Source organism: Antedon mediterranea, chromosome 8 (genome assembly GCF_964355755.1).
Source record: "Antedon mediterranea chromosome 8, ecAntMedi1.1, whole genome shotgun sequence".
Taxonomy (NCBI): Eukaryota; Metazoa; Echinodermata; class Crinoidea; order Comatulida; family Antedonidae; genus Antedon; species Antedon mediterranea.
In genome coordinates, this window is record NC_092677.1 from 28,302,512 (window position 1) to 28,318,506 (window position 15,995).

General features: G+C 34.6%; 2 protein-coding genes across 2 annotated transcripts; one reads left to right on the forward strand and one right to left on the reverse strand.

Moving 5' to 3' along the window:
- The first annotated feature begins 2,233 nt into the window (after window positions 1-2,233).
- LOC140056229 (uncharacterized) lies at window positions 2,234-9,875 on the forward strand. Its single transcript, XM_072101525.1, has 4 exons — window positions 2,234-2,762; window positions 3,723-3,878; window positions 5,458-5,772; window positions 9,110-9,875. Exons 1-4 carry the CDS (start codon window positions 2,693-2,695, stop codon window positions 9,211-9,213), a joined length of 645 nt encoding a protein of 214 aa, XP_071957626.1. The 5' UTR covers window positions 2,234-2,692; the 3' UTR covers window positions 9,214-9,875.
- Window positions 9,876-9,889: 14 nt separating this feature from the next.
- LOC140056230 (prefoldin subunit 4-like) lies at window positions 9,890-11,460 on the reverse strand. The gene is made up of 4 exons (XM_072101526.1): window positions 11,286-11,460; window positions 10,897-11,010; window positions 10,687-10,762; window positions 9,890-10,436 (listed from the first exon to the last, which is right to left on the reverse strand). The coding sequence occupies exons 1-4, from the start codon at window positions 11,316-11,318 to the stop codon at window positions 10,240-10,242; spliced, it is 420 nt and encodes a 139-aa protein (XP_071957627.1). The 5' UTR covers window positions 11,319-11,460; the 3' UTR covers window positions 9,890-10,239.
- Window positions 11,461-15,995: the final 4,535 nt, after the last annotated feature.

Below are 15,995 nucleotides of genomic sequence, written 5' to 3' on the forward strand. Positions count from 1 at the left end.
CGAAAATAAATTAAATATTTCCGAACTCTTCGTCAATACCATATTGGAACACCTGACCATGCTCTCGTGTAAATACAGGTGCTGGAATGTGCTGAACTGGTTCACATGCTGGATGCATTTTGAGGTGCAGGCATGCTGTATGATATCCGGCTTATTATAGAACAGGTAAGACAGAACACCAATACTTAATAATAGATGCAAGTAAGCATTAGTACTCAGTATTCTGTTTTTGAACGAAAAGATTAATGTGTTTCCTGGGCACGTGTTCTTAGAGTGAGTAGAATTTGCCGCTGCTATAGATTTTCGCGCTTATCTTTTACATTACCAAATCGCAGGGTTTGTAATAATATCTGTATACTTAAATAAGGCGATAAAACATCCGGGCTATGTGTAGACGATGTAATCTGCCACACGTTGGACGTAGAAATCCGGTGTCGGTGGTCAAACATTTGAAATATGGCGCTCCCCTTTGTAACATTTTACTCTTCCCTGCACCAACAATATACAGTTTTGATACAGTACATAGTAGTTCATACAACAGTGAGGCCTATGTGCCTATGTGTCTGCTGTCAAGAGCGGATTCGGAATATAAAACAGAGGAACGCGAATATTAATTAATAGTCCGTACACTTTTGTTGTTCATAATTTTAGCTATCGATCATGACGAGTATATTTTATCTATCTCGCTCTCTCTATTATAACACCAAGACCCGTCAATTTCAAATAAATGGAGAGAACTGAACCTCCTATTACACGTGTTCTAAATCCGTGATCTATCAGCTGCAGTAATACAAAATAAACGATCGATTTGGGTGACGTCACTACTATAATAAGAATACCCATGGGTGTCTTATGGATTATGTACGTTTGGGTCAGTTCAAATCTCGTGTAATCACGGTCTTAATTCTCACGGTTTCGTCCAAAAATAATATTATCAGGATTGACTTTGATTATTAAGTTGACTTTGATATTTTATAGGTTCCTGCAGATCTGTGTAGGTTCTTGTTTAGTATTTGGAAGAAGAATTATTTATTAATGTATATTACTGAAGTTCCATCGTCAATTATCGCTATTTTTGTTAAGCAGGTGACCGCTACCCGGGTAGATAGGTCTGAACGCGCCCTATGACTCGGCTAACATTAATTCACACGAATGGCTTAACTGCCCATTTTGCGCGCTGTGTGTGTACACACATTATCAATCCATTAGGCCTACATTTGCCTAATCACAACAAGACGTTGTCAAAAAAGTAAACGAATATACAGTATAAACCGATTTGGCCCGGAGATTAAAAGCTCTGGCATGATACGCGCACGTCCAAACATGGACACGCCCTTCCTTTCACGTAGGCCTACACTGTGTCATACTAAACTACATTAAAAATGTTTGATAGTTCTGGTGACGGACCCATTAAAACTCAGAGAAGATTAATATTACCTTTGCTTTGATTAAAACACTTTCTTTGTTCCCTAAGGATGGATTGGTTTCATTAATTTACAAAGTAATCATTTTCAAATAGTAATTATGCACATACACTTTAGTTGGCACGTTTATTGCAGGTCTGCCTGATAACCTATGCTCAAAATAGCTGGGTAGCCTATGAATGATTACAACGTGATTTAGAACCGGATGTATTGAACTATATCATTATAATTTCTTAAGACAACATATTAAAGAAACTATAGGTTTGACTTTTTAAACATTATTAACATAAATGTGGATGTGCCTAAATTACGTAACGTACTATAAATAGTATAGTTGTTTCACCTAGTATTATTCATATCGAGTACATTAGTAGGCCTACTCTATATGGGATAATACATTTATACGGTATTGCAAAGTTAGTATACTTAATTAATAAGAAGTACAGGTGAGAGGCATGGAGAAAGATAGCAACTACTGGCTTGCCAATATGACGGTGTGTGAAAAAGGCATATGCAACTGGGACAACTCTCCGTGACTAATAAGCGACTTAGAATAATCCATTCTTCTGATTGGTCAATGACTTGCTTTGTGCGTACGTCCTTGCGTTGCGACTCTAGTGTCATAATTGCAATATATTTAATAGCCTATTTTGTCTATGGAAACTTAGATGACACAAGATAGATTGAAGTCGTTATACTAATGGACTTAAGATTGCTAAAACGTGCCCGTGACACCTAACAACACCTCATTATTAGACCATTTGGTATTGTTATTATGTGTATACAAAATTCAATCATAATTATACAGCGAAAGGGCGCCATCATAGCTACAGTACAGTATATCAATTTGTTTTTTTATGTCGCAAATTACGTCACTTTGGTGCATCTTTATAGCCCACGATCGTCTCAATCGTTACAAGCTTTGAAGAAGAGGTAATGGGTTCAGTTTCTCAGTTACTGTTATAGCAAACAATTTCTAACAAACGCTCCTGAACATTTTAAACAAATTAATAATTGAACGAAAAGTGTGTTATAGACAAGGATCATCCAGGGACTACTCTACAGAGCATTGTGGTTGGTTTGATGCTCAGCTCAGAATCGATAAATTTAGACAACGTCGCCGAGAACGCGGTAGTCAAGACTTTTAACTGTACGGTCGAGGAGAAAAATTAATTTGTGAATGTATGAAGAAGAATGCAAAATAATTTACGCAAACAAAACGGATTTATGTGTTAATCCATTTGTAATGTACTGACGTACGTACATTGATGTCAACAACAATGTGTCCGGGTAGTAGGCCTACATCTATTTTTGCAGCTTTTTTCTATTTCTTATTTGGTAAGTTTACAGGCTTTAGGCCTATATTATACTTTTGTAATATATATTTGCAGAAAAATAGAAGAGTTACAATTTGTAACTGTTACCACAGACAGTTTATGTTAAATTAGATTACGTCATTGAAAATACATAAGAGAAGGTCAGCAACGGCAACATTCCAAAAATTAAGTATTCCTACTGTTCGCACTTGATGGTCGTTTACAAATGTATCTGTTCACAAATTGTGAATAATTAGGTAGTTTAGTAACCGGTTGACCTACAGTTAGCAACGCAAGTTATAGCCAAAAAGTGTGTGTAGGGGACCGATAAACCTATAGAGTTAGCAACGCAAGTTATAGCTAAAAAGTGTGTGTAGGGGACCGATAAACCTATAGAGTTAGCAACGCAAGTTATAGCCAAAAAGTGTGTGTAGGGGACCGATAAACCTATAGAGTTAGCAACGCAAGTTATAGCCAAAAAGTGTGTGTAGGGGACCGATAAACCTATAGAGTTAGTAACGCAAGTTATAGCCAAAAAGTGTGTGTAGGGGACCGATAAACCTATAGAGTTAGCAACGCAAGTTATAGCCAAAAAGTGTGTGTAGGGGACAGATAAACCTATAGAGTTAGCAACGCAAGTTATAGCCAAAAAGTGTGTGTAGGGGACTGATAAACCTATAGAGTTAGCAACGCAAGTTATAGCCAAAAAGTGTGTGTAGGGGACAGATAAACCTATAGAGTTAGCAACGCAAGTTATAGCCAAAAAGTGTGTGTAGGAGACCGATAAATCTATAGCAACGCAAGCAATAAGGTAGGCCTATAACCAAAACAATGCGTGTAGGAATTAGTCATGCCATGGATTAAAACATCGCCCAGGCAAAATTTAGTGGATTAAAATTAAAATACCAAAGTGACAAGTGGAGGGTACATTTGGGGTGGTATGATATGCGATTTCTAATCATATTGTTGTTGTCATTTTCAGTGTTGGGTTTGGTAATCGGATCTGACAATGTACGAGTCTCCATAAACCAACCTATAATTCATCAAAGAGTGTCATCACATCAAGCAAAATCTACTTCTATAAACCTACTTCATGGCGGGAAAAATAATGATTGGCAATATACAGGAATATTATCAAGTAAGGTTCATTATATGTCCATCATTGTGTCGTAATTTCCTTTAAAGGCCAGGTGCGGGCAAAAAATTTCTATTGATCATACATTCCAATAATTATCGATCTATAGTTTCCCCTATGTTTCATAATTTTTGGGATTTTATTTATGTTACACGAGCTTGTTGAAAATAAGCCCTTTCTTATCATTGGGGGGATAGTTCAAATTACACAGTAAAATCTCTATTATTTTGTACACAAATTTTGTAAATAGAGAGGCATTTTAAAAAGCTATGAAAAATAAATGGTGTGGTAACAAATGTTATCAGATGACTAAATATAGGTAATATAACTTGAATATTACATTTCTGATATTTTTATTCAACTTCAGATTTTTATTTTCATGCTATAGCAAAAATTATCCACCGTAAATCCACCATCTTTTTTCACCGTCTAGGGAGTCACCAGACATGTTATTACATTAGGCTAACTACCTAACTACTGAAAAAAAGTCTTCCTGGTTTTTATGGAAGAATTTTGCCAAATTCATGTTTTTTCGTCTTGATTTCTGTTACAAATATTTGATTTATGTACTATTAACCAAATATTATATTTAAAATTCATGCCTGTACCTGAGCTTTAAAATTCAGTCAAATTTACTAAATAGACAAGATAGGCCGCACCCTCCCAATCATCAACACCATTATATCGGTATATTTATTTTAATATAAAACATTAAAAATAATATACAATATATCAATATTGGTGCCTCCTCCTGGCAGCCATGATTAGTTGAATTCCAGCACTCACTTCCATTCGTAATACATTCAACATTCATAAATCTCAGTGACTTGCACCCATGTGCTTCATTCACGTGTGCGGCACCACCGCATATTGATTGCCATTTTTAGACCACTAATAAAGTTTCATATCCCACTATCACCCATATACTGTAATCCCGGCCCAGAATAATAATTTCGTGTACGGCATTCAATTTCGCGGCGTAAAAAAAATTCGGCCGTAAAATAAACGCCGATTAATTATCAACGTTGAATTATGATATTGTAAGTTACCGGATGTGTTTGTATTAATAATCGCGGCCCCTTGATACAGCTAGCTCCACACTTTATCATTCTGAGAATATTAAAATGTGTACGGCATTTCATTTTTTAAATTATCTTCTGGTACTTTGCTAGTAATTGCATGTTTCAATATTGTAATCATGCACAAAAGGACAAATATAAAAGGACATAAAAGTGCCATATAATGAATATAGTATCTTAATAATATACGGGGCGCCGTTTGGACATTAACGTTATAATGTTGACTACAAATATATTATGCGTTATATATTTGCATTGATTAATTAACAATGACTAAATAACTGTGTTACGATAATATTTTACCACCTAAGTTGAATTGCTTTTTTCAACATAATTTCTGTCATGACATTACTGTAAGCCCCTCTCTGTTTTTATGTTCGTGTATAATTTATAGGTTTATCTAAATTTATGAGGAAATCACGATATTGTCTTAATTATCGTTGCATGAATAATACAGTCACGTGCGTGCATATTGACCACATTGAATTATATTTAATTTCCAGACGTTTTTATGTACTTGAATCAAGCCAAACCTCGCATGGTTAAAGAAGACGACCATGAAATCATACGAATTATTAAGAAAAGATCATCAGAAGATGCTATATCAACTACTATTTCCACACCAAATGTCACCAATGCTGTTTTTGGCTTTATTCCCGGGCCGCAAAGTGGACCTATCGCATGCCCAGGTCCCGATCGTGACTGCACAGGAGGACGGCCGAATTCTGCACCTACCTTAAACAGGCACCATTTGAGAAACGCAGTAACTCAAGTCTCAATAAGTTCGTTACCAACCCCAACTACACCCGTGAATTGCGGTAAGCGTTTCAATAATTACCCTTTCCTACGGTGGCTGATTTCCGCCAAAGAAAAACAAATATTTTATAATAATACGGCCCTAATTTAGGGCGTTATAACGCCCTAAATATACAATCTGTTCACACGCACATGCGCATGCGTAGTACATCAACAAACCTCTCGGTGCATTGACAGATTTTAGAAAGTCACGTGGTACATTACTGGCCATCTTTGTGTCCAACTATGCCTATGTAGTGTATGGAATCGAGTCATGACGTGCTTTAAAAAATGTTTAAAAACATTCACAGGGTTTTAAATATCTAATTTAATATCAAAACAGTCAATTTGTTGTTTAAAGGTTTTTGTCAAGATAACGCAATCATAAAGTTACTGCGAAGATGATTTTAAACAACAAAATGTAAAAACAATGCATTACTATAGAAAATCGCTGTACAAAATAAACGCGTAGAGCGTGTATGGAGCGCACAGCCAGAGCCGTTAAATTAAATGGATTAAAGCTATTTTTTGTTTAAAATCATCAAATAATGTTATTATATATATATAGGTATTTATTCATTAAAAAAAACACATAAATAGTACAAACAGAAGGCAGCCCAACGGCTGAAAAATTCTGCATTCAAAGTCGCATCTCTTTATGGCTCTGGGTTTGTTATTGTACTACGCATGTACGTGTGAACGGATTGTATAATTAGGGCGTTATAACTCCGTAATTACGGCGTTCCTAATACGGCGTTATAACGCCGTATTATCTATATATAAATTTACGTAAGGCCAAAATACGGTAAATCGCGCGTTATTTCTAGAATGTTTACTCGATGGTATATAAAGTTAGTTAGAATCTCGGTACTGATTTTAACCACCTGATGTTCAGTTCAGTTCAGTTCAAAAAACATTTATTTGTTCAACAATGGCATTATGCAGTATAATATATAGGTGTGTACTTAAATGAAAAAAATAGTAATAAGCCATCATTTGGGGTCTTCTGAAGAAGAAATCAAGTTTCTTGTCTCGAGAAAGACCCCAGAAACAATACACATACATTTAAACTAATACAATTTACTACATAATATAATATAATAAATAAAAACAAAAACCCTGTTTACTAATTAAATTGAGTTAGATAATTAGTTATTGACGATTAAAACGAATTTGGGTTCAACGATTTGCCCCAAATAGGGGTGTTTTCCGATCGTGGTATACACTGTCTTATGGATGTCCTCATGAAAAATACCTGCACACAATAATACGAGGATGCTTCACATTTTCCTATCTCCTCCTACGATAATTGTTTTTAATAGCTAGCTGAAAACCGGTTGAACAGTACAGAGTACAGTATCATAATGTTGAAGACAGGCCGATTTTCTTTAAAAAATACTATTTTGATAGATTTAATATAGGTTTATACGAATGTATTGATTTGCGATGAATGGAACATTCCAATCTCTCAGACTCCCAGTTTGTAGGTAAATTTATGAGCCCTTGGTTTAACACAAGTAGGTAAATTTATGGGAATAAAACTTATATTATATAGTATTGCAATACTTTGACAATATTGTAAAAACTGTATACGGTACGTATATTAACCATTTTTGGTCGCCATTTGAATCGAAATGTTCTTACTGTGAATGTGGTTACTGTTAGATATATAAACAAAATATACAAAGAACATGTATTACTGTGACTGCGGGTAGATTACTGACAGTTGCTTCTCAACGTTTGTATTAATTAATAATTATAAAAAATATAAACGTCGTAGTGGTGTATCGTTACATAACAGGAACAGTTTTAAAAAAGTATTATAAATCGTAAATGTTTTACTGGGTATATTATTTTTAGGCCTATAAAACATTTAAAACAATATTTCGTTACTGAGTGGATAGAGAATATATTTAAAAATTGTTCTTCCCATCCTCTTCCCCATCCCTCAACTCTAATGTTATATACAAAACACAAATTGGGTTTGTTTAAATGAGTTCAAATAAAAAAATTAGACTCATTTTTAAGACAAGGCCTAATTCCCAGGGTGCTAATTTTACATAAATCATTGTGTCTATTTATTCGTTTCTGTAAACGACAATAAAGTCCTGCGGTACGTACATTTTTTACGCTGAAATTACTCTGTATTCGAGAACCATCTGTGGTCACGACCTAAAATATTTGTTTTCTTTGGCGGAAATCAGCCACCGTACATTCCCGTCGTTACAAACAAAATGTGCATAATCACATGGCGTAAAATGAGTCTTGTCAAGTTTAACATTTTTACCAAAAGTGAACGTTTATAGGCCTACATTGGACAATGACCGTACGCAGTGTAATTGATTATTAATTCAATTTAATAATAATATGGTCTCCACCAAATGTGATGTTTATCCAATGATGTGCTCATTAAAAATAGATACAATCCAAATATTCATCATCTCAGCTGAAATTGTCGTCCTCTTCGTCGCTTCTACCGCACAATATGCGTCTCGTCTAATGGGAGTATAATGCCATTACTGAGCACACACCATTTTAACTCAACTCCTACAATAGAGAGCAAAGAAATTGTCTTTCTCTTACAAAGATATCGTGATATTTGAATACTGAAAGTTTATGATATCGGTTACCCAGTACAAATATAAATTTCAATTCAATTCAATGATATCGGCGCGTTACCAAATTCCCTGCGCGATCATTGCAACCGTAGATGCACTCAAGCGATTTTAAATCAATTTATCAATGTAAATCTTAAATAATCTTTACTTATCTTTAACTATTTGGATGTTTAATTTACGCGGGTATTGACACACTGAGAGCCAGCGAGACATGCGATTCATTCATTTTTTAGTACACAAATAGTGAAGTCACACTTGGTACTCAGTCGTATGAATTACAATTAACATGGTCACGTGGGTCCTGACTTTCCCTTTCCTACTTTGATTAGTTTTTATAGGATTTGCGACTAATTTGAGAATTTTTTTGTTTTTTAACTTCTTTCATGAAAACATTTTGCTCAAAATGGGCTAAAACGAACCCCAAACCGATTTGAGGCTAAATGTGCATTTTTATGTTCCGAATGATACAGCATAACGTAAAACAATTGGCATCCATGGGGATATAGTCCATGCCGTATTATTAACTATAAATGAATATCCGATCTTTGGGGTACCAGAATATAATAGACCTACATATAAAAAGGGGCCCTCCTAAAAACACGTAAACAAGTGTGGGTAATGTAATTGAGGTAATTTGGGTAAAGGTTTAGACATTCAGAACATACCATCACAAGCTCCGCAATTATTTACTTTTGTCGACTGGAAATTACTGTATATTTCTGTTTCTTTCTGTTTCTTCTAGGTTTGTCATTGAAGAAGAGAAGATATTCAACGGTGTGCATTTTATCTGTCTTACTTGCGGTGCGTTCCACGCTGGTGCTGCTTACCACGTCGGTTTGTCGTTGAAGAAGAGAAGATATTCAACGATGTGCATTTTATCTGTCTTACTTGCGGTGGGTTTCGCGCTGGTGCTGCTTACCACGTCTTAAAAATTAACAGGATTCTGAACCCCAAATGTACATTTTTTCAACGTATTTGGTTAGCACTGTGTTTTTCAAAATGTAATGTATAATAAGCCGTTATCAACTGCTAGCCTGTTGAATTCCGATTTACACAAGATCACAAGCTATAGCCTAGTATATAGATTGTCGTCATAAAAGTAGTACTGAATTCTAGGCCTACATTAGTAGTGTACAAATATATTTAAGAGAAAATTGTAACTTCTTGGTTTGAACGTTAAAGATGTATTGTCCCAAACTGATGAAAAATGAAGACTCTTGCAGTTTAAATAAAGTTATTCGAAAATTAATTAATTCTTACGTGAAATTAAAATGGCCAAAATAATGTTTAGGGGAACAATATATCTTTAACGGTAATGTATATAGATTTTCAAAATAAAGTATATTTCTGGAGAAAAAAAAGTGTTTTATACAATGTATTTATAACAAGTGTGTATGTAAAGAAAAATAAGTTACGTGAAGAACCAATGTTCCGTATTTATAGACAATAGTCATGTAAATACAGTTCACACAGTATTTTTTCATTAATATTTTATTGAATATTTTGGGTATTTCTTGCATTATATTAACGCAAAACAGACTGATGTTAAGTTAAAGAGGGCAGCAGACACCATCTCTAGATACCTCTGAATGACTGTAGATAGATTTTTATAGGTAAACATAATGCAAGCATCTACACATGCGTTTCTGCATGCTACACAATACCAAGGTAAATCCAAGAATGCGCCATGGGGTTCTCTCCCTGAAAACATCATTGTAAAAATGATTAGCCACCTTTTAAAAGGGTTAGCTTACTCAGCATGACCCCAACCCCTCTATCTCTAAAGAAATGTTTATGTATACACTGTACTAAACCAATGGCAGTTGACAAACTAGCAGTACCCCTTAAACTAGCAGTACCCCTTAAACTAGCTTATGCATCATCCATTTCTAAATTTATACTATTGCCAAATTTTGCATAAAGCTGCACTTTCAACTCTTTCAATGTATCTCTAATTTCTTCTGTACTTTTTTCTAATTGTTTGATATCTTTCTGTACTTCTTCTTTAGCTGATTCAACTAGAGCCTGGGTGTCCTCAATGCTGTGTCCAAGAAAAGATTCACCTATCTGATATGTGATCTTGTATTAAAGAAAAATGCCCTCATTGTTAATGATAGTCCCATGAAGAATTATCAGTAAAAACTTTGACAAACCTAAATTATATTTAACAATTTGTCTTGTATACAATAAAAAAATGTTTTGATTGAGTAGATTTAAGTTTTGAATTGTTCTTTCCGTTTCTTTTCTGAAGTGACAGGCAACCATTAAAAAAAATGTTTAAAAAATAGATTTTATTAAAATGACATCAAAATGTTAAAGGATATGGAATAATTGCATTATCATCATCAAGCATCAGAAGCTCATCTCCAGCATCCTCTAAATTTTGAAGCTCTTTCTATAAAATAAAAAAACAATACAGATAAATATATAATGTATCCGATCGTTACATTCAGAAAATAAAAACAGTATTAGAATAAGATTAAGACTGATAACACAGTCACAGTACAATGCAATTCCAACACATTTTACCTTTTTGTTCTTTATTTCGTCCAACAGTTCTGAGAGTTTGTTTGTTTTACGAGCATAACTATTTATTTTTTGTTGATCGTCAAATGTTACTTGTGCTCCTTCATCTTGTCCTGCCTATTATAAAAAAAAAAAAATACTCAAATGAACACTGTGATTGCCTCATTCTGCCTGCCGGTCATCCATGCTTCCTAGTAGACCTAGAGTAGATAGTAGATCTATAGCAGATGACAGCAGTAGGCCTGGCCTTTGGCCATTTAGCATAAGCTACATATAAGCCTATCTAGGGCCTAGCTAGCTAGTCTAGAAGGCATAGCCTAGCCTAGCCCTGGGCCTAGCCTAAAATAATGCCTACTCCACTAGGACTAGCTAAAGGAAAAAAGTAAACTTACTGTTGAAGATGAAAGCGCAAGTGTATTTGCCATATTGAAGGTAAGAACAAATTATTACAGTAAATAGGAAATCAAATATACAACGTTGAAGTCTAGCTAGGCTAGGCCTCCTAATTATTCTCTCGTTGGTGTGGTGGATCACGCAGCAGCAGCTGGGGAAAATTAAACGGGGAGAGTGAGCAGCGCCGCGTGATGGCAGCAGATTATCCAAAATAATAACGTTCTCTGCTTTTATGGCGCGCCATTTGTGCCTTTATGATGGTTGTTGTAGTATAACTTTTTCACGCTGCTGCTCTAGCCCGCTACGTCACATGAGATGACTCATTAATTAGATGAAATCAAGCAGCAGTTATAGTACTACACTTTGACATTTTTGTTAAAATGGAAACTCCACTATAATTTATAGGTAGCAGCTGCATTTCTGGTATTTATGAGTCCCATGACAATACTGTATTTCACTGTCAGATCATTGAATTATTATCAAAACAGTCCATGAAAGTTTTCGTTTGTAATATGATACTTCACACTTGAAGTATCTAAGGCCCTGTTCAGACCCATGGCGTTAGACCGTTTTAGCGTAAGACGCTAAAAGAATGTGTGTCTGAACAGTTGGGGATTAGCGTACAACGCGTCGTACAACGGTTGTAGCGTTGTAGTGGAAAACGGTTGATAGTACCGTTTTAGCGTACGACGCTACTGTAAGTCAACGTTGTATCCAATCAGAACGTTTCCTGTTATGACGCGAAACAAGGTTTGACCTAGGCCAAAGAATATATATAACAAGAATGAGTAATCCGCGATTTTCCCTGTAACAGTAATATTGTCCATGTGGTAGGGCGCCGCCATAAGTGTGGATGTATCTGGGATGTATACAACTTTTTGTGACGGTTTCAATAATCAAAGGCTAGACCACCGGTAGTATTTTCATGATAAAAAATGTTATCAACTACATGCCAACATCATGTTAAATGCTATTTGGATATTTAATTGTTCGTTTTATGCAATTTATTTAGTAAAAACTGCCGTATAAACAGTTCGCTTTATCAACCGGGCGCTACGATAGCGTGACCGGGCGTGTTGGTGTTTACGCGATTTCACGAAGGATAGTTTAATAATATTCCTATATTTAACTTGTTTCTGGTAAAACAAATAAATGTTAATGACATTTAACATTTTATCCTATAAATAACATGTATTTTATACTAATTTATATCATAAAAACAATACTTAATTTACCGGGCGTAGAGTAGTACGCGGCAATGGTAAAGAATAGGCCGTGCTGAGTAACGATTTGTTGATTTTGGTGTTGCTGTGTTAGGCCTTTTTTGTGAACTAATTTAGCATGTTAGTAAATAATTGTCTGTAAAAGTGAATGTACACTAGTTTGTTAATAAATATGTATTATAAAATAGTTTACAATTGCGAAATATATTATCATAATTCTATTTAATGTGACATGTATAATATCTATTAAATCAAGTCTTATTTAGTATGTATACATCCGCCCTCTGTTACAAATTTCTCATGCAAAAATCGCGGAATACTCATTCTTGTTATATATATTCTTTGCCTAGGCTGACATCTTGTATCGTCAATGTGTGAGATGGATTTCAATAACAAAAAGGCCAGAATAAATAAGGCCTAACTACACTACAAATACAACTGTTACAAAGGCTACAAACTATTATCAACTGATTACCATTATATTTTCTAACAAATGACATAAATACATGCACCTTGTATTTAAACATAGGGACTACGATCCCATCCGCTTTTAGGCCTAGCTAGGCCTAGAGCCATTCACGCATTTCATTCAAGCTAAAAACTAGCGTGGGACATCAAGTCACTCATTCATACAAGGCAGACTAGACTGGACAAGTTTAATGCTGAAAACCCCCTAACTCCTAAAAAAATCAGTAAACAAACAAGGGGAGCTGTGTCCCTTTTATTAGCAAGTTAAGGGTTATTTTCAACCGACTGGACCAGAGAATATATATCTTTGACTGGACTGGATAGACTAATCACAATCATATTTTTCTTCATCACTACGAGGCCTGGTTTATTTTCGTAACACAAGAGCCTGGGGAAAATGTTTTTTACTACAAAATAAAAACAATAGAAACAGAAATTTGGCTTTACTATATTTTTCTTAAATAAATGCTGAGGTATGTTTTATTTACGGCAAATTTTGTCATAATTGTAGGGCTGAGATCTAGGCCTATATACAGTGGAAATAATGATGAAAACACGTGGGTAAGAGCACATGAATATGCAACTAGAAACAACCTGGATGACGTACTTCCGTTGTAACGATAATCGTACGCTATGGGTCTGAACACCTGGTTTTTTTCTCTGCGGTTTGTAACGTGACCTTGATAGTAACGTTGTACGCTAAAACGGTCTAACGCCATGGGTCTGAACAGGGCCTAAGGCGTGATGAAGTGACCCCCAGACTTGGCATTAGCAATAAAATAAACTAAATTGAGTCTGTTTCATATCAAAGTTATTCACTTCTGTAACAAAATTCACATTATAGAAAGAGAAAAGAAACGTTTAATTATAACTAAAAAACCACATTGTCTGACACTGACAGACAATTGAAGTATTTGGTAATTACATTTTTTTCAGGTAAAATAACTATTATGTGACAATAAAATGACACATTCAAAAACAAATTTGAAATAAAAAAATATTTTTCAGAGGGCAAATATATCTTTAAAACTGTTACGTCAATAAGCGAGCAGCGTTTTTTGTAAGAAATATTTCTTGTTTAATAGGTTTTCTTTAATTATACAACTAGTGAGTTGTAATTACAACAAAGCGTATGTCTATACAATTTAACATGTGCACATTTTAGAAATTTTATGTTGGAAATGTTCACAAAATGTTACGTTTATGGCGAGAATGGCATATGACAGAAGAAAATGGAAATTGCTGGAGAATGGTTTACCCAACGGACATCTTTAATTAAACGGATCGAAGCGTTGAACTGTCAATGTCTTTTCTATTGTTATTTTAACTTTTATGTAGAAACTGACGTGTTTGTTTTGTTTCGCTGGAACTCGATCTTCTTGTATACGTTACGTTATTAATAGCAGAATTGTGTTTATGAACCATTTCTGTATTGACTTGGCAAATGACAAAGATTTTTACAGTTTTTGACCTGGAAAAAATATATATTATAATTATATCATCATCATGTAATAAATAATCTGGGATGAGACCACGCAAATAACATCAATACTCGGGATTCATACACATTTAAAATCACTAATAATCTGGGATGAGACCACGCAAATAACATCAATACTCGGGATTCATACACATTTAAAATCACTAATAATCTGGGATGAGACCACGCAAATAACATCAATACTCGGGATTCATACACATTTAAAATCACTAATAATCTGGGATGAGACCACGCAAATAACATCAATACTTGGGATTCATACACATTTAAAATCACTAATAATCTGGGATGAGACCACGCAAATAACATCAATACTCGGGATTCATACACATTTAAAATCACTAATAATCTGGGATGAGACCACGCAAATAACATCAATACTCGGGATTCATACACATTTAAAATCACTAATAATCTGGGATGAGACCACGCAAATAACATCAATACTCGGGATTCATACACATTTAAAATCACTAATAATCTGGGATGAGACCACGCAAATAACATCAATACTCGGGATTCATACACATTTAAAATCACTAATAATCTGGGATGAGACCACGCAAATAACATCAATACTCGGGATTCATACACATTTAAAATCACGCTATTGTGGTTTCCTTATTCTCTTTTTAGTTAGATGACAATTAACGTTTTTAATTGAGGAAATAATGTATCGATATTGTGAGTCACCCTGACGACTCCTATCTACTTATATATATATTATATTGTTATTCATTTTATTCTCAAACTTATTATAATGCTATATTTTTAAATATTCATTTTCGCCTTTTTTCAATATTTATTTTTTCTAATATAAGTGTGCATAGGCCTATAGTTTAAATAACTGTTCTCTTCATAGCACAGATCTTACAATATGCACCCTCCATGTAGGCCTACATTGGTGTATGGAAATAACATTTAACTTAATGTTGATGTGAGAGGCATAACTAGTAGGCCTTCGTTATAGCTTAATTTTGTTAAATGTTTTATGGTGACGTGGTATTGGGCCCAGAGGACACATAGTCATATTCCCTTCCCCATATCAACATATTCTTGAGACTCATCAATCCTGTTCATCGTCGTGTTTTATTATTATAGGCCTATTGATGAATAAGAGTATTCGGGCGTAACTTCACAAGCCTTAACTCAATGAGTATATTTGCTTCCCATAAACATCATTCATTTCATTCCATTCAATATCCACTCCCTCATAAAACACACAGAATAAAATAAAGTAAACAAACTTGACACAAGTGCAAATAGACATTTTTTTAGATGTCGGTGACACTTGGCTAGCCATATACCTCCGTTACTAATACAAAACGAACAATAAAGACTATCACGTGATATGGCCAGTTACTTCGAAGTTCCGGTTGTAAAATTCCTCTTGAATAGACTATTTTTATTTCCCCCATGATTAATATAAGTGAAATGTTAAGGTTTCAGTGATTTCTTTGTCCAAATATATTATTATATGAGAGTTTATCCATAGACATCGTTGAAATGTTGGTGAA

Excerpts from the sequence above, each read along its gene's own strand:
- LOC140056229 (XM_072101525.1), top strand. The coding sequence starts at position 2,693 with ATGTCAACAACAATGTGTCCGGGTAGTAGGCCTACATCTATTTTTGCA. Across the intron at positions 2,763-3,722 it reads TTTTTTCTATTTCTTATTTG|TGTTGGGTTTGGTAATCGGA; the intron begins GTAAGTTTACAG and ends TGTCATTTTCAG. Across the intron at positions 5,773-9,109 it reads AACTACACCCGTGAATTGCG|GTTTGTCATTGAAGAAGAGA; the intron begins GTAAGCGTTTCA and ends TGTTTCTTCTAG.
- LOC140056230 (XM_072101526.1), bottom strand. The coding sequence starts at position 11,318 with ATGGCAAATACACTTGCGCTTTCATCTTCAACA. Across the intron at positions 10,763-10,896 it reads ACGAAATAAAGAACAAAAAG|AAAGAGCTTCAAAATTTAGA; the intron begins GTAAAATGTGTT and ends TTTATTTTATAG. Across the intron at positions 10,437-10,686 it reads TAATGCAATTATTCCATATC|AGATAGGTGAATCTTTTCTT; the intron begins CTTTAACATTTT and ends AGATCACATATC.